Source organism: Saccoglossus kowalevskii, chromosome 7, assembly GCF_978046115.1.
Source record: "Saccoglossus kowalevskii chromosome 7, keSacKowa6.1, whole genome shotgun sequence".
NCBI classification, from domain to species: domain Eukaryota; kingdom Metazoa; phylum Hemichordata; class Enteropneusta; family Harrimaniidae; genus Saccoglossus; species Saccoglossus kowalevskii.
In genome coordinates this window covers 16,796,737-16,816,452 of record NC_140647.1, presented here as the reverse complement: position 1 = coordinate 16,816,452, position 19,716 = coordinate 16,796,737, and the positions used below count along the sequence as shown (strand labels likewise).

General features: G+C 35.8%; 1 protein-coding gene across 1 annotated transcript; it reads right to left on the bottom strand.

Annotated features, from left to right (window-relative positions):
- Positions 1-3,277: 3,277 nt before the first annotated feature.
- LOC146740552 (lysozyme 1-like) lies at positions 3,278-10,465 on the bottom strand. Its single transcript, XM_085501823.1, has 3 exons — positions 10,135-10,465; positions 4,466-4,672; positions 3,278-3,804 (listed from the first exon to the last, which is right to left on the bottom strand). Exons 1-3 carry the CDS (start codon positions 10,463-10,465, stop codon positions 3,566-3,568), a joined length of 777 nt encoding a protein of 258 aa, XP_085357949.1. The 3' UTR covers positions 3,278-3,565.
- Positions 10,466-19,716: the final 9,251 nt, after the last annotated feature.

Here is a 19,716-nt window from a genome sequence, read left to right as displayed (position 1 = left end):
TAAAGGAATGAATTTTGAGAATATTTCAAAGATTCAAAGTAAATATACATTGCTAACAATGACAAAATGTAAATCGAACTCTTCTCAATGACACACTTCCATCACTCAACAGCACTCTGTCATTTCCCAGTCTTCCAGCTTCTCCAATCACCCTGCTTCTCCCTTTCTTGTTCCTTCTGTCACTGCATGTCCAATCATCATTTCTCTGTCATCTATGTCTCACCATCTCTTCCAGTCGCACTTTGTCTCTACAGTCACAGTCGCCCTGTATCTCACCCTGTATCTCCATCTCTGTTCCCACCTCTCGCAGTTACACCTGCTGTTTCCAGTTACCCCTCATTTCGGCCTGTTATTCCACAACTTTTACAATCAGAATTCAGCTATACGTATATAAATATATATATAAATATACGTATAGCGGATGATTTAAAAAAAACAAAAATTAGTATTTATTGATTTTTCAGCCCCCAAGTAACTGTGGCTGTAAACTACAGGGGTGTTACTGGTAGATGTGGTTGGGAACCAACAGTAACGGAAATAGATTATACCCGGTAGGTAAACGTAGCGTTCGTCTCCATCTAAGTGAGTGGTAGCTCAATGTATTTGTGAAATTTAGATACCATGGGAGCTGTACCTACAAGCATTAATGGTTAATGTTGGGTGGGGGGGATACAAAGCCCCCAAAGGTGACAGAACTGAGGTTGAATGAACATCTCTCTCAATAATAATAGCAGACAAATTTAACAAACCTAAACTAATATCATTGCTATTAAAATAAAACATGCAAAGACCAACACATACCCACATATTATGTTGATAGCCTATTTAATAGCTGTTCCTCTAGTGCTTCACGTGCCTGAACTAAAGTCCCCATCTGAGCTATAGATACATCTGAGATAACTGTCTGCCAGCTCCCCAATGTCTTAATCACGCGGTCCTAGCTCCAAGTTTGTACTGCACAAATGAGTGATTTGGTCAGGTCCCAGTGTGGGGTATTCAGGTGTCGTAAGTACTGAATGATAAGTTTGAATGAGGGGTTGGTTCTAAGACAAACAATGCGTCCTATGAGTAAGATGCATAGCTAATCCTACTGACAGAAAATTGCATATGGTAGCAACTGGACACATTACTGAAATAGTGAATGACAGCGCATTTCGGGAATTGGTCGGTTATAGACGATTTTAACGGCAAAAGGAATAATCCCTGAAGGTGATGTCTTGTACTTCATCAAAATGGACAGCATTTATGGTGAATTCAAATAAATCTACTGAGATAATCGTTTTCAAAAGCAAGTCCAATTAAAGGGAAAATATTCCCATTCAGTGGAAAGGCAAAGATTTGAGTCACCAAGTCTGTCATAAATAGAAGAAGCCGTCTAGTGTTGTTTTATTTATTTTCATGGCTGTCAGATGCAAATTTAACCCCAAAGATGGTATAACCATTTGCATTTGTAAGTTGCGTAGTGTTGGGTAAGCTACAGTATTCACATCTAAGTCTACTTTTACGTTTTTACAGGAAATAAAATGAAAGTTACATTTACAGTAAAAAATAGGTTTTTACACTTTACAGCAAATTCCTAATTACATTTTATATTTTTATAATATATTTGATAATTTGTGTTTAAGAATCAAAATTGGAAATTGCGTACGAATTACGACATTTAATGTGGAGAATGTTTTATAAGCTTACAAAAATGAAGATCTTTGTACAAATTACGGACGAATAAAATAACTAATTACATTTTACACCTTGCCCATGTCTACGAATTTACGTTTTTTATTTATTTAAATTAAATTATTACGAAAAAAAACGAATGACTACAACTTATGAAAAGACCCCTTACCGACCCTCTTTATTGTTAATCCGAATAACGAGCAAATAGTTGTGTACAGAAGATCAATTGATAAACAAACTTCGGTTAAATACTTATTACACTGACCTGAATAATAGAATGTACTGTTTATTGATATACAGGAAAGTAGACATTGTAATATACAATATATCATGACTGTAGGAAAGACATGGCCGGCAAGAAGAATTCATGAAACCATATTTTGCAGTTGAATCAAGAATCAAATTATTGCTTTAGAGTATCTGTGAGAACAACCACATCATGATCAAATGTAGTTCACAGGGATCAGGAGACATCCGAATTGTGATCTATTGTCATAATCACCGTAATTTGTACCAACTTGTCAATGTGAATGGAATAAAGTTGCAAACCCATGGTAATTGTGACACTAGGCATTTCACTTGCACACAAAATGTCTTTCTGTTTTAGCATCAACAGAACAATAGTTGTCTTATGTTGATAATGTATCGTTCCGAGTAACACAATGCAGGTTACGTGTACCTGCACAACAATTACAATTAAAATTAGAAGACAAAATAATTTCGAGACCCGATATACTTTGCATCTTTTGTAGAGAGAATGTCATGGAAGTGCTGTGTTTGACATGTGTGCGCCTTTTACCAGAATATGAAAGAAACACGTAGACCTTTTTTATATTTGAAAATACCCACATCAAACATATTTTAAGCTATCTATTCACATGCGTTCTGTAATTTGGCAACATAAATGTTCCTCGGATTTAATAAATTTAATACGGAAATAAATGATTATTATTATTTTAATTTTCTTGTAATAAATAGCAAATCATTTATTCGTGGGGAATGGTATTCATTGCGCATGTACAATTTTCGGACGTGCTGCACTGAATACCGTATTTTTGCTAAGGAAAACATAATGATCGTTTTGTGTACTCAACTCAAAATAGCTTGCAACACATATCTCAGCGGTAATCTAGTGATGGTGAAATGAAATACAATAACATTAGACATCATAAAAGTTAGGGAATGTCGCCCCCTTTAAATTATGTTACTGACAACATTACATTTGTTTTGTATCGCTTCTAAATATAGCGAAAACAACAAGAATGGTAAATGTGTGTCTGTCATTCAATGCTAAGAGCAACACTTACTTTTGATTCCCGGTGCCTAATACCCTACAACCTTATTGAAATATGATATTTGGTAGGATATTATTTTTTTCTTATAATCTTTTTTAATTTTCGTTACACTATATTTTGTTTTTATTAATTGGATATACACTCTGTAATGTTATTTCAACTAGCCTGTGGGCTTCCGTACATGGGTACACATACCAGCTGTTTACGTACTCATTATCTCAAGCATGCGTTGTATGTAAATGGGCAAACACAGGTGTTGCTGTCTAGTACGTTCACATGTAATGCAAATAACTCTTATATGATAATAATCATATTCAAACAAACAAGGTATATATATATTCACTGTTTGGCCCAGTCTAGTCACTGGTTAGGATTGAACTGCCAATAAAAACGATTGTAAATTTTGAGAATGTATATTACAGCATATTTAATAATGCTTGTTTGAAGATCTGATTTTAACCAAAATTATACATGCCTTGTATCCATCCATTCATTTATTTATTATACTACACTACGTGAATCACCATCGTCACGCATCGCCACCTGCTCAAATCGAATAACTCGCAGGAACTGGAGTATACGCTTAATTTTATGACTTAACACCAGGTTGGTGGATAAGGGTTACAACAAAGATTTCCGTTGAGGCAGTCTTGTACGTGTCCCCAATATGCAAGTGTTGCGTCATTAAGATGACCATAAGGACCGCCATTGTGGATACGTGAAAAGTGTTCACAGGTTGGTGGTTCACCCAATCTGCTCTCCGTGGCGTAACGTGTCATGTAGCAGTGTACGCTGTCCTCGGAGCACCACCATTCATTTGTGCATTCCTCCCAGGCTGTGAAATATAAACACATAGTGTTCATTTGACATCACACGTACACTAGTAAACAACATTTAAATGTGAGAATACCAGTGAACTAGATATCACTCACAAATCAGAGGAGATGCCAACCTGTGCTAGCTTTCTTCAATATTAGGCAGATTAGGCCTTATATACATATATACTGTTACATTGTCTTTGACCTTAAATGTAAATATCGATTTTTGACCTAAGTATGTCTTGTCATGTGACTTACACGCAAAACGTGTGTTCCAAGTTTAAGCATAGATAAGCAATTTGTAAAGTACTCTAAATTAATGTTGTAGAATGGTTTGTCAAGCTATAAAGAAACTAAAAAGAATCCGCACAGGAATCCTCAAAATAGGTCGATTTTACCGTACTGGTATTGACAAAATGACATTGCCCAGTACACACTTTAAATTTAAAAGTCAACATGTTTTCACAGACATTCACCTCACACTCATTAGTGAAATACAAACATTTTTTTCGCAAAAAGTCGTTTTCAAATCAAGAGAGCACATTCGACACTGTTACCCCGCACTTTGTTTGACGATGTTTTACGGCGTTCACCATAAATTCGCCGTAAATTATGTCAAATTTGAAAAACAAATAAGACATTAGTATAGGGCACTATAACAATTGCACGACTACTTACTGGCCATTAGGTTGTCCGCACAAAGATTAGCATCGATCCAGTAGGCTTCCTTGATCTGGTACGGACCACATGAATAGCTTCCAACGTCCCAGGCACAATGTCCATAGACCGGGTCGGGTCCATCTAACATGCAACAATTTGTTTCTACGTAACAAATACACTCCAAACACGTTTGGGGAACATATCCTCTGCAGCTATTACAGCTCGCTGTGGAGGTAAACGACCGATAACATATAAAACTTTGACCCGAAATGTTTTTAGTAATAATGGTGTTGTAACGTTCCAATTGATACAATAAGCAAAATATGTTGTTAATACATATTAACAGAAAGTTATTTATGAAATCATTTCTTCCAGATCTCTGTGAAAAGAAGGGAAATAACGGTTAAAAACATATATATGCTAAGACGAAATATCTCTCTCTATATAACTATTTAAACCCCCATTTCCTCGGTAAGGTTGCCCAGACCAAATATTTTCAAAGTTTCTGTTTATCGCGTGCGTCGCAGCTCGTTTTATGTTTGTATTTGTCAGATGTTAGAATAAAAATAATATATTAAAAAATCATATTATTTTAATAAAATAATAAAAATAATAATAATAAAAAAAACCACGTAAATCGATTCCGCAAAATTACAAAAAAAAAGTGTTTCTTATTTTCTGGGTCTAGTAATGAGGCAATGCTATAACATAAATTCTTACCTGCTGTGATGAAAGCAGCAAAAAATAAGAGACGGTACATCGATGTTTAGAATTTAAAACAAATACTTATGAAAATGGCAATTCTGCTACCAATACATATTGTAAGTGCAGCGGACTCACTGTATTTATCGTGCAGGGGGGGGGGGTGTAATTCAATTTGGTGTCGTCTGGAATTAGTGGCGCAGATAATAGATGATACAGACTTTTGCACAACTTCGCCATACATGTATTTGATTGTATGCAGGCTGATATGTTATAAAATTCAGTATATTCGTTTTGAACTTTCAAACATTTCCAGTAGCATAATGGAATAATAGAATAATCCTGTATCAGCCCATTTTTTACTGTGCAAAGTCCAGGTGCAGAAGAAGGACCAATTCGCACACAATCGATAGGAACTCCTGATAAACTTCAACAATCACAGATATAAGTATCCGGGTTGCACTGCACTGAAAATTGTAGATTGCATCATTCCCACTAATACCGCATTATTGCTAAGGGAAGAATTAAAATAAAAATAAATAGATCCTACAATGATTATTGTATACAACTAAAAATAGCTCATAACGCAGATTTCAGCGGTAATCTAGTGAAATGAAATACAATAACATTAGACATCATAAAAGTTATCGTGTGTCGCTTCCCTTTAAATGTGTGTTAACTACAACATTATATTTTTATATCGCTTCCAAATACCATTATCTGTAAGAACAAGATTGGTAAACTTATGTGTGTCATTCAAAGCTAAGAGCACTTACTCCCGATGCCAACTAACCCACAATCTGATTGAAATATGATATTATTTTTTGTTTATTTTTATTTTCTGTTATTTTGTTATTTTTGAATACACACTCTGCAATGTTATTTTAACTAGCCTATGAGCTTCCGTTTGGCTACATGTACATATACTAACTATTTGTGTATTCAATATCTCAAGCACATGTTGTATGTAAATGGTAAACACATGTGTTACTGTCCAGTAAGTTCACATGCAACGTAAATAAGTAATATTAACCTGATCTGACTATTTCGCAAAGTATTCGTCGTTATTGCCCATACATTTCTGTTGTACCAACATCTAACCATTTCCCATAGATATACGTGCCAAGATGCCTTTTAACTTCTTGAAATATACATTTCTATCAAGAAAGAAATTGGTGACTTGTCTAGGTGTTAGTGCATCATGTCAAGTTAGATTCATTATTATCATTACTAGAAAATACTGTGATGTCATCATTTCTAGAAGTGGTACAAAATGTCGATATGTACAAATTTAAATGAACCTTTGAACAAGTTTAATTTAAGACCACTTTCAAACTTTCAAATGTGACTTCCATTAACAATAGGCATTTGAGAATAAAAATATTTCTGGTTGTTAACAATACATAGTGGGTGGATGAATGAAAAGTTACCTTTACAGTTTTGTTGACATTTTGACTATAAACAAATAATTTCAAAACATTGACTATTATTTCAGCTGTTCAAAAGGCAAACAAAATTGTATTTTGATTCCACGTGAAATATAGAAACTTGTGATTATGAGTGTGACTTTGATGGAAGATCTTTGATTAGTATACTACAGATTATATGAATTATCCGTTACTGATTCTCTCTTGTTTCAGTGCCATCCACTATCTGCGGTGTATTTGATGGGTTAGTGAGACTGTTATATTATAGATAACGTCAGGGACTATATGAGAAGACGTATGGTAATGTATATCTCATCTTTGATAAGTATACAAACTGTATATATATATTTCGGCACAGAGAGTACAACTGGTCTAACTACAGAAGCAAGTATGGTAAATCCCTTCAGTCATTGCAACAGTTTCTGATCTTCCATCACGGTTATACAAATAATCACAAAATTGTTATACCTCAAGTCGGAATACCCATGTAGTCATGGAATGAGAAGTGATCCAACGTCAGCATATCTAACTTCTCATGAAAAGGAATATTAAAGGGCGGTGGTCGTCGCACAGCGCATGTTCGAATTTCATGTAAACAAATGTAGTTTACACGCGTTGTATACGTCTCTATGAGTCCCATATCGAACACGACGCGGCGCGACGACCACCGCCCTTTGCAACAAGCAGTGGTAGATGGTAAAATGGATGAATAAGATATTGGTAGTTATCCATCTAATACATATTTGGAGCCACATCTTAGAAACCACATGATAATGGAATCACATATTCATGTAAAAAATGCAACGATTATAACCAAAGTACATTACAAAACAAGTAGTAGAGGTGCTTTTCTTTGAAAATATCAAATGACAAGTGACATTGATGCCATCTGAGAACATATTCTAAGATATTTTATCATTACCTACATTCTTTGCCCGAATCATTTGCAGTATAAAGTGTCACTTTCAGGAAATCAGTTGGGGTGTAGCACAATTTGAGGAGAAATTGATTCAAAATGAAATTTCAATGTACATTCAAAGTGCAATCTAGAAAATGTTAAGGCACATACCTCACTTGTATACAACAAATTGTTAACGAAATAATGCCAGCTAACACAGTCACATGATCTACTTTACTTTCAACACAAAATATCTGTATGTTAAAATAAATACTACTTTTTATTTATTTATTTTTATTTATTGGATCTTTTACCTTGTGTTCAGCTATGTTTCAAACATCTGAAATATACATATAGTCATACTGCATTTCCTCTATTTGAAGCGCATTTAAACCAATACACGCATTTGACGAACGTCGCAATTTAGGTACAATTAGTTGTTCCAAATTGTATATAAAAATATTGGAACAAAATTTAATCAGGGGTATGCAATAGACTTGGTGTAAATGCATTGCTTCTAGATAACTATACAGTCCGGAGTAGAGTCATGAATGCGAGCAATCCCTGGTCATAACTGGCTAAATATATAATGAATATATACCATTTTAGCGGTTGAAATTATATTGGCTTGCCAAGGCAACAAAAAACTACACATAATACTTTTTATACGAGCCCTTTTATTTATTTAATCCAGCCCTTTTAGCTGTCAGACAAATATGTTGTCTGCAGGTATTTTGCCACCACTTAAGAGTAATCAAAACAACTGTTATAAATCAGGTGTCTTAACCACACAACCCCTTACCTAATTGTGTACGGGCATAGCTTGTTTCCCCTGTTGCTAGGTATACTTCAAGTGAAATTAATCTCTCTATACGTGCGAGGTCTAATTCAAACTCGGAGTCGGATTCATGGATTTGGATCCTTATTGGTGAAATACAGACTATTATTGGTGGATGCATGATAATAATTTCACATAATTCTGGGTAGTGGCTAACAATTGCTAGAATATTCGGTCTATGTATCAGCCCCATTAATTTGTTCTGTCAATGTCCAAATATCGATAACTAGACCTCGCCTGGGTTTCCAAAGTACGACCAAGAATATGTGCATTGTACGAGTTACTGTACAAGTTACGCTCCGAGTACAGCTTACTTGAAGAAATGATTTCAGTACAGCCTGGTACTTGCAATTACCAAATTCTATATGTTTCACAACTTGAGTTTGAAATGCTCATCAAGAAATCAGCCGGGTAAATGTGGGGGTATTTGTTATCAGTAAAACAAATGTAGTTGTTTATATTGTATTTGGTCATAACATTGGCCCAGTCTCCTAAATAGATACACTTGTCACTGCTACTGGACTCATTTTCCGTGTCCTGTGTAGTTGACGGGGTCATAGTCATTTGTCATAAAATCTACTTAAGAACACAGCCTGTCGGGTGTGACCTTTGATTGACATCGTATCAGCTCAGTGATAAAATATTTCATTACAAACACGCTTGGAAGATAGCAACCTAATCACATATCATATTCCATTATATATAATATATATGTTTTATTGCGCATGTTTATTTAAATTACTTGATTCGGAACAGACGTCCTCACAAATACTCCTCACAATACATAGTTTGCACGTATCACGTGCTCTGTGGCGATTAAACCAAGCGATAACACACACACACACACACACACATATATATATATATAAATTATACAGCTGACATTAACACATCGTCGCGATGGACACGTATTCGAGGCGAAATGTATACACTACAAGTCCTTTACAATGTGTGTTTAAAGTTGTGAATAAATTGTGATTTGATATTACTATATCTTGTTATCCGACCAATTGATAGATGGTATTTCAAAAACAGAATGCAATCAAGGCATAGTGATAGCTAAGACTGCAATTGGTTATATGAACATAACACCGACATTAACATTTGGAAGTTTCAAAATCAAGGTGACGTACTACAAATATTCCCAGACTGTTTTCAAAATAGGGATTCTCAAGTTGATAATATATAGGTGAATTATTATAAGATACACGCCATCATATCTAGTATTACAAATATTACGTAGATCGAATCATTTCAATAGTTTTAAGACACGAGTGATGATAACGATGTTTATGATGAAAAAGTACAATCACTCATGAGAGTGTAAAAGCAGACAATAGATGGGAGCAACATAACAAATAGTACTAGTGTCATTGATGCCATGGCATAATTATACCACTGTGCATTGCTGCTACAAACTGTAGTGCAACAACACGCACATATCGCAATGCGTCCGTCAAGATCCTCAGAACCGTGGACAATGTCCATGTAGAACACAACAGAAAGAAGATAAATGAACCCGATGTCAATAACGATGCACACGGAAAAAAGTGACGTCGATATGATTTTAAGAGCATCTGAAATATTCTTATCTGTGTTGATGACGTTCAACAGTAACACTGTATGGATTAGTAACAGCGAAAGTGATAGGATAGCGATTGCGCCAGTCTTCACCAAAGGATACGTTTTTACTGAAGATTGCTATAAATAAAAATAAATAAAAATAATTAAAAATAAATTAAAAAAATAAATTTACGTTTATTCTTTGTGAATAACAAACATACCGATTTGTGAGGTTCTCCTTCACATGACCATTTCTTACTCGGTTCAAGTCGTCTGTGTGGGAAAATACCACCGGTGATTGGCCCCACCATAGTATTGTCGGCATAACATTTGATGTACACAGTCTTCGGGTCCAAACCAAATAATTTACCCAGAGTTTTACGATTCAATTGACTTTTGTGCAGTCTAACCCTACCCTCCATGCGATACGGTCCACCAGCGCTCCACACTCCGTGTATTTCACGATATTGATCTTCATGATTCTGTTCAGTTGAACTGATTAATATGTTATCGACCTCACCAGAAGCAGGGCGGACTGCTACTCTATTCACGTGTTGTCTCGTTGGCTCGGCGTCCGATTCACCGCTCATTGTAACTAGTTTGAAATGACGGGGGAAAGTGCTGTCCAACAAGAGTGAGCGACAATGCAACCAGTCAGTGAACCAGTGCAATCTGTCGTCATAGATATGGTAGTGATGTAATAAAACAATAAAAGTAACACAATTATATTACATCCATAAATCAGTTGAAGTTACCTACAATACAATGGTGCTATATATCAAGTCTGAAGTGAGTAAATATACATTTTATATTATTACACATTCTCAACACATCACTAAACGCCAATTCCACCATTAGCTTTGCAGAGTGAGTTTACACATCAGAAGAGATCTGACCATAGTCAGATAAACAAGCCATTTAAATCTTTATGGTTTATTACATGGAGGCAGCGGTGGGATTATTAAGCTAGTTATAGCACCTATCCATTGAAAGGACTGGCGAATTAGCAGACCATATTGTAGCAGCAACCAGGAAAGACCAAGAAACCAGAGGAAACCTGAGAAGTGAATCTGCAGATTGTTTGACTTCTTGTTTGGAAATGATGAAGGACTTACATGTAAATTAATTTTTCTAATTACACGCTGTCAGGCTGACAAGAAAATAGCTGAAATTGAAAAACAAGAAAAAGAAAGTGCCAAAACAAGTGAGGTGGTCACCAAGCCAATTAATCAGTCAGAAATGGTGCTCTTAAGGGGTTCAGGAAGAAACTGAAAGTTGACTAAATTTAGACCCAACTCAGTTGCAAAGATTGCAAACTGAGGACATTACATTACAAGGGGTGAGGGATAGAGCAGTCACAGAAAGTTCCTTAGGTGAGGAATGAGTGGCATTCTTTGCAAGAAATATCATAATATTCTGTACAGCAAGTGGAGTCCCAATTGTAAAGCAAGGGGCACGTCTATAAAACACCACAAGGGGGAAGTGTTTACTCAAATCGTGGTACCCCAAAAATGTAGGTCAGAGTTACTACATATAACACATGAAATACCAATGGCTGGTCATTTAGATATTGAAAAAACAAAACAAAGAATTTCGAAGAACTATTATTGGCCAGGTATATTTTCTGATGTTGCCAAGTACTGTAGATCATGCGATGCTTGTCAAAAAACCATGAAAATTAGAAGTAAAGATAAAGCTCCACTACCGTCATCAGAAATTATTCAAAAACTATGGATATAATTGAACCAATGCCAAGAAGTAAACGAGGTATGAAATATGCTTTGGTAGTTTGTGATTATGCAACACGTTTTCCTGAGACAATTGCAATTGGGAGAATGTAAATCTGGATGGTAATTTATCTGTGGAGCAAACCACTGAGTCACATTCACTCTTGCAAAGTTATTCAGATGTGTACTGATGTACCTTGGAGAACCAATTAGGTAGAACACCAAATACACATTTCTAGCGAAGTACCAATTAGGCAAAAGCCTTACAGGCTTCACCCAGCTACAAAGGATTTAGTAAAGAAAGAAATTGAGAGTATGCTGGCTTATTGAGGAATCTGAATCACCATGGGCACCACCCATAGTAATCGTCCCAAAGAAAAATAATACTATATTAGACTGTGCACTGATTTCAGAAAGCTAAATAGTATTCCTAAATTAGATGCATACCCAATGCCTCGCATTGATGAAATTCTTGATGAAATTAGTAAGGCGAAATTGTACACAACCATTGATCTCACAAATTGATATTGGCAACTACCCTTGGAAATAATCAGCATTTTTGACCCCGTTTGGGCTTTATATGTATAAAGTCATACCTTTTGGACTCCAGGGCAGCCCAGCTACTTTTCAAAGATTGCTAGATAAATATCATGCAAATGCCACTGACTTTGCCAGAGATTTTTTGATGACATCATCATTTATAGCAATGACTGGATTAGCCATTTGAAACAGGTTTAACAGCTAAGCCAGACAAATGTCATGCTGGAAAAGATTCAGTCAAATTTCAGTCAAGGCGTTCCCCACACCAATTGTTAAGAAAGACATACGAGCATATTTAGGATTAGTAGGCTATTACCGAAAATGTATCCCAAATTTTGTTAGTGTGGCAAGTCAATTAACTGACTTGATCACGAAAAATAAACCCAACACTATTATTTTGAATGTGAATTCATATTACAAACAGATGATTCAGATAAATGTTTTGGGCAGTGCTAAGTCAAATTACAAAGGAAGGAGAGGAACATCCGGTGTAAGTAGAAAATTACTTCCTCGGAAGAACATTTATCCCTCCATAGAAAAAGAATGCTTAGCACTGATATGGGTTATAAAGAAACTACATGTGTATTTATATGGTCGAAGATTCAGGGTACAAACAAATAATCATCATTACGGTCATTATCCCTGCAACCATATGATTTATTACATATATCACAAACGTGGGAAATTAAACAACAATGCAGATGCATTGTCTAGAGGATATTATGATACATAGAGGAGTATTACAGTTACTGTATTTAGTTATTTACTGTAGTTGAATATATCTATAGTGTTATTTTAATTTTTACTCTCAGAATTTTAAGATTTTGTAGTTTATTTCAATATACTTGCTCATCAATATATTTCTAAGGATACTGAGTTGTACACTCAATGCACTCCGAGGGTTATAGTGACATGTGAATAACTGATGTTGATTGAAAATGAATCACTAATGATGTTCAAGTTTAATCTTTAAACAGGAACGTACTATAACTCAGTGAACTGACAACATCTTGGTACATTTGATATTAGAAAGTCGCTGAGGTCAAATGACATTGTGTGTAGTCATGACCTTTGGATCATAAAACATTAGCGGAACTGATTGTGAAATGACTTTCCAGTGGATCATCAGAAGAACAATGATGCTGAACATTAAGATAACTCTTAACCTTTTAGAATTCTTGACACTTTAATAACCTTTTGGAAAAAGTATGATTTTTCACCTGAAGAAAGGTGAGATAAATAGTGTTAAATGCAAGTCCATGCGTGGGCGTTGGCCATACACAGTTTAATGAGAAGAACTTGACTCTCACAGAGGATACAGGCCATGAAACATATGTGATTCTATTTATTTTAGAATATTAGGACTTCCTACAGGAACTCATAAATCTTCCATTAAGAGTCAAATTGATTAACCAGGGTATACTTGAAGTCACATAGCCATGTATGGCAATGCGCAGTAAGAATATATCATTTATAAATATTTCATTGGCTCTCCCAAATGAAAGCCAACCTCCTTATGATTTACGAGCCATGGCCTATTTAATCTACAAGTGGGCTTTAACACAATTGCAAGTTATAAATATTCAAGCGTAAACCCCATATGCCCGCCCATTGCTTACAACAAACATGCGATAAATTTAAAACTGGGTCTGGGCGGAGCAAAACGCCATAAGCTGTATTTGTTTGACAGCGTGCAACAAAACTACCAAACAGTTCACGTTTAGTCGCACATCGCACGCTTTTAACCATGGCGGTCGAACCAAGCCGGTAAGTGTTCCCTTAATCTGACCTCCTCGAATGGTTGTCATTCTTAGAGTTGCTTTTTGAACAACATATACTTTAGGTGATGTTCTTTAGTCAGTGTTATCAAGGACGTACGTTCACCGTGTGATCCATATTACCAGTCATGTCGTCTTACACTGCATTGTGATCTTATACAAATAATACACTTGCCATATTGTAGTTGCCTGTGCTCCTGTCGACCTCTCATGCCGTAAGGTTTGTCGAAAAGGAAAAACATTGTGAAATTAGCACTCTGGGGGTTATGGGTTCCCAGCATAACGGTTGGCCACATAACTTACTCCTCTTCAGCCTCTTCAGATTTCTTCCGATCTGAGCTCTTTTCTACCCTTCCCTTTACCTTTGAGATCGACTTGTTTTGCTCGCATATCTTGATTTAACTTGTGAAAAACTCGATCATTTAGACTTGTAGAGTACTTCTTATCACCAAGATAGCGCTCCAAACTACTCTTCATGTTGGCGAGGGAAGCTGGCTTTGTCTCCGTCCTTCTTATTTATGCTGATAAAAAATTTGCCCAGAAGCTCAATCAACTTGACCGGTGGTATGTCTTTGAGCCAGGGTTTTTGAGCCAGCCAGAGGCGCCGCAATTCTCCGGTATTCTGAGTTAGCCACTCGGTACAGCGACGGACATCACGTTTGGTGGTTTTAGAGGTACTTTGCTTCTGGTGTGCTTTTATAAAACCGTCCACTTTGTCTGGTACTTCATTTGTTGGTGCTAGTCAGAGAATTTCGTCATGTTGGCCCTGTCCTATCGACCGCAACCACTGCATAATATCCACTTCGTTCGTTTGCTGCAGCCATTATCGTCTGCAGGTTGTCAAGGGAGCCAGTTAACAGGATTCGTAAACATATCCGAAGTGCCAAACTTGTCGATTAACGCGATTGCATGCAAAACTTTGTTACTGCTTATGAAACCTGCACCTTTTCACCAATAAGAATTACCTTTAAACATTAAGATATAAACCTTGTATTCTTTATGTTATTAAAGGCATGTAATAAACATATTACAGCCCGAATATGGGCGTTAGTGCCCTCGCGCAAAGAGATCATTTGCCCGACGTTAGGACACAAACGCCCATATTCGGGCAGTGATATATAATATTACGCCGAGCCATGTCGTCATACACTGGACTTTGATCTTATACAAATAAGACACTGGCCGTTTAATATCATTGAACGTAATTTAATCATGATTACCGTTGAAGTAATGACTTATGGCCTTGTATTTACATCTGACTTTGATACGAAAATTTCATGCGTGACCTGAGTATGTAACGAATTATATTATAGAAAAACAAAAAACTGCGCTTGTACGGAAGCTACCGCTTGCGCACATGTGTAAAAAATAAGGAAAATTCCCGAGTTTACAAGTATGTTTCATGGTGATTGGAATATGTGTTCGCTTGTGAAAAAAATGTGGCATTATACACCGGCCCTTGTACATTGAATTGTATATAGACATGGATGAACCGTAAATGCCTCATAATAGAACCATTGACTGCCCATACTGCGCAATTTCCAGAAAGTTTTAAACCAGTTGAAAACACTAAACCCATTGAAAACAGATTAAACCCTACTTGAATGGCGAATTGTGAAGCAAAACGAACCCCAAACTGCTCATATACCGTGATCTGGCTTAGCTATGCTCACAAATAAGCCAATATTAATTAAATAAATCACGACATACCGATCAATCGATCACTCCCATATATTTTGATATATGGGTCGAATTTCATGTTTAATGTTTTGAAACATTTTGGCATGACATCCTCATGATCTTGAAACCACGGTCACGCCTGTGGCAGCTATGCTTATATGTGCTATTTTGCATGTATAGAAAAGCACACGTTAGTCATAATGTACTTTTGTCTTGTACACGAGTTGAGTATGCCAGTAATTAAAGTCAATCAACTATAGATATAGATAAACCACTAGATAGTTATGATCATAGTAGTTAAGTATGTGTATTGTGCACATTGATGAGAGTATTTCGGTAAAAAAATTATTAGATTGTTATGTAACCTCATTAATTATGCACATATCTTATTACTAGCAATACATGCACATTTACTACTGACTGGATATTATGCGCATGAAGAGATTTATTAGCTGGTCATTTGACACCAATAATATTCATAAAGTCTTTGATGAATATAGTCAATCTGTATCAGACTTGTAAGGTGGGCGAGGTATACAAACCAAGGCAACACCCATAACAACAAACTAGGAAAACCTGTTTAGACCACACTGATTTAATTTTATGGATGACATCCTCTGGAGACCCCAAATCTAATGCGAGAGGGCGAAAAAAAAATGCTGCTCAAACCACAGGACTTTGGAGCTGACATAAAAATTACGAATTGAACTACAGAACACAGTGTATCATAAAAACAACAAGAAATAAATAAATATCAAATAAAGAAAAACTTACTGTGTTGTATTGAAAAAAAAATGAATTAAAAATGAACAATAAGTTTGTCAACAACAACCTGGAAATTAACTTCTTTGACATTCAAACTACAGCTTTTATTAAAGTGAAACTTCAGATAGACTAAGTGTAGACACAAATGCTCTAGAACTACTTCAACTATGTAACAAATTATAAGAGGCTCGATATTGAAAAAAAAAACACCAACAAAAATGTGGATACAGAAAATTATGTACATGTATCTTAATGAAAATTTGTCATATGATCAAAATATTACTGACTGTGTGTGTGCAAGCAAATTATCCAAATCAGAGGAGCTTCCTCTGCTTTCGTTGCAAATTTGTCGGCTTCAATGCGGACAAAGCAACCGAACTGACTTGTCGCCTGACTACCTTTTAGGCCACCATACACCTCCACTCCTCTCCCATCTCTCTCATCATTGAAGAAGAAACGTGGGACAGCCACTCTGGACAATATGTCCTTAAATTTGTCTGGGCGAAACTCGCTTTCCGCTACCAATCTCTCGTATAGCTGTGTAAACATCACATCTCCCTGGCCTACATCAATTGCGTACCAGTCTACAACAATCCCTCCGTTTTTCCTCTGAACTTTTATGCTCACATATTTTGGTGGCGTGGTCGCCATGTTAGAATTCTCGGCAACGCAATACGAATGTGCAGAAGACCATTTACGACAAAATTGGTACGTTTTGAGGTAGTCCAAAACAAGTTTAACGACAAGCAGGCGCTTTGCGACAATATGAGTCGGCAAGTTCTGGACAGAAAACCAATCTGTGGAGACTCGTCTTCGGATATTTTTTTTTTTTTTTTTTGAGAACAGGCGAAAACTAATGCGCGCGCGGATGTCATCCATTAAATTAAGTCGGTGTGGCCTTAAGAACAATAACTTACTGATTTACTGCTGAATATACATGGGACATTCATGATGCCCAACGACCCGTACTAACTAGATCAAAACGACTTATTACCGTAAGTGTTTTTAAGTGTTACGTAATGAGCATAAACAAATATATTCATATATCAACAACTTTGCATTGTCATAGAAATTGTCGGTGAAAATCTAGCGGGGAAATCTAAACCTGATTCCGGAAATTAAAATCGATTCGCATTGAGATGTCCCATTCACTGACAATGTTTACTCGTTCATTAGCGCAATTTACATATTCGTAATTACATTATCCTATCACGTAGGAATGGAATGACTAATTACTATATATTTATCTGAGGATCTACTGACTAAATGAGAAATTCGGAAAAAATCTAGAATTCCAGAAATATAATAAATTCAATGAGGCTGTTCAAAATGGTGGAAGGGCAGTTGGAATAGTAATAATCCAGCTTAAACATTCAGTAAATATCAGCTAATGGCAATATCTGAAATGTGGGTTTACTTTTAAAATTGCGAATTTGTGTACTGTTGTCATATATGTAATCGTAGTGGATGCCCCATTTGAAACTTAAGGGGGGCACAGTAAAATCTCCTCCATAGAAAAATGTATTCAAGCTGATGATTACACTGCATCAAAGCCTTACAACATGTATTCTGTTATTTAGTTATTCCTGTAAGCCACATACCTGTATTTGTTTTACGAGTCCATAGGTTTAACGTTGACTACAACTTAAAATGCCCATTGTTGAGCAAATATTTTTCTACCTATATAATTACAATACACACATTTTGTGTACAATTTCAAAACCTTTATTAACCCATTCTCATTGAGGTACAAATCATTCAACACAGGTGAATGAATATTTAATATTTTTAATTATGGCTATATACTTTCGTGGCTACATGGTGATTATGGAAAATATCATAACCAAAAATAAAAAAAAAATCAGTGACCTTGTTAATAACTTTATTAACAACTTACCCCTACTGGGATTTTGATAAAGAAAAATTAAAGTGTTGTTAAAATAAAAAGTTAAAGGAAAAAGAAAGGAAATCCAATCTATCGGTATGCTAAATCTTTATACGCAGTATTTTTGGCGATCCGCTCCGCTAGGATTGCCCCTCTAATCACATTGTTACACTGTATCAACGTAATCCCAACGCAACTTTGAACTTTTAATGAACTGTAAATGCTGCCTTCATTCTAGAAAATACTATCGCAAAACGGTTGGAAATAATAAATGCAACATTAGAATACGTCGTCCTAGTAATAAACTAAGTGACTTTTAAAGACTGAATGGTTTTTGCGAACTTCGTACACGGGCCCATTTAGTTATAAACCGACGTTAGCTTCACGTTTATGTCACACCATGGCAACAGCCAACCAGCCTACCGGCTTGTACTAGTACCAGTGATGCCATCTGCAAAATTAAAAGTATAGAACAATAATGATATTAAAGTTCTAAAACAGATGTTATCTCATGGCAAAAATCCATTGAGGACTTTCAAACTTCATTGTTATGTCAAAATGATACATAATTTAAGCCTGAATCGCTAACATTGAATTTGTGTTTGAAGCTTAGCTATTGTAAAATAGTTGCACACATGCAGTTTAGGCTTACCTAAACTGTGACTAAGCCCAGATTGTGTAGAGAATGTCTGTGTGAAACAGGGAGAGAACAATTTAGTTATTAAACTAAAACTATTAATAGACATATTTGAAGATATGGGGATACTTTTGAAGTCGTATTAATTTGTTCCATTCACGAACAACTAATGGTGACATGAGGGCAAATTATTAAACTAAAACTATTGAGGGACACTTTTGAAGAGATGGGGACAATTTTGAAATCATATTGACTCAGTTCATTTACGAAAACAAATGGGTAGATTGCTCACCCGTAAAACGGAGAGTGTGGTATTTTAAAAGTATATTTATAGTATAGTTCTTCTCACACAGAGGACGAGGGCACTGAACTAACAATAACCCATATTAACAGGACAAAATTAATTCCGAATATTAGCAGTATCATCTTGACCACTTCAATCGTTTCTCTTAAAATCTGAAAAGTATAATATTATCAAAATCCAGTGAGTAATGTTTAATTAATTATCATTGTTTCAAGCAATGCGATATTTAAATCTGAAATATGTGATGTAAAATATTATTGTTATAAATTAACGCGCATTTAATATGAAAACGAAAATATGACCACACACCATAACACTAATTGAACTGCATTTTCCTGTTAAATTCTGTAACATTTCTATGATTTTATTGGTAACTCAGATCTTGTCGCTGGGGGGGGGGGTGTCGGCATGGACGATATGCAGTATGGAATTCTCTGGTCCCTGTAAATGCATCGAAATTTAATCAGGTATTCAGCACATAAAACAATCAATGGAGGCCGCTGCAAATATCAATGTAGTACACAA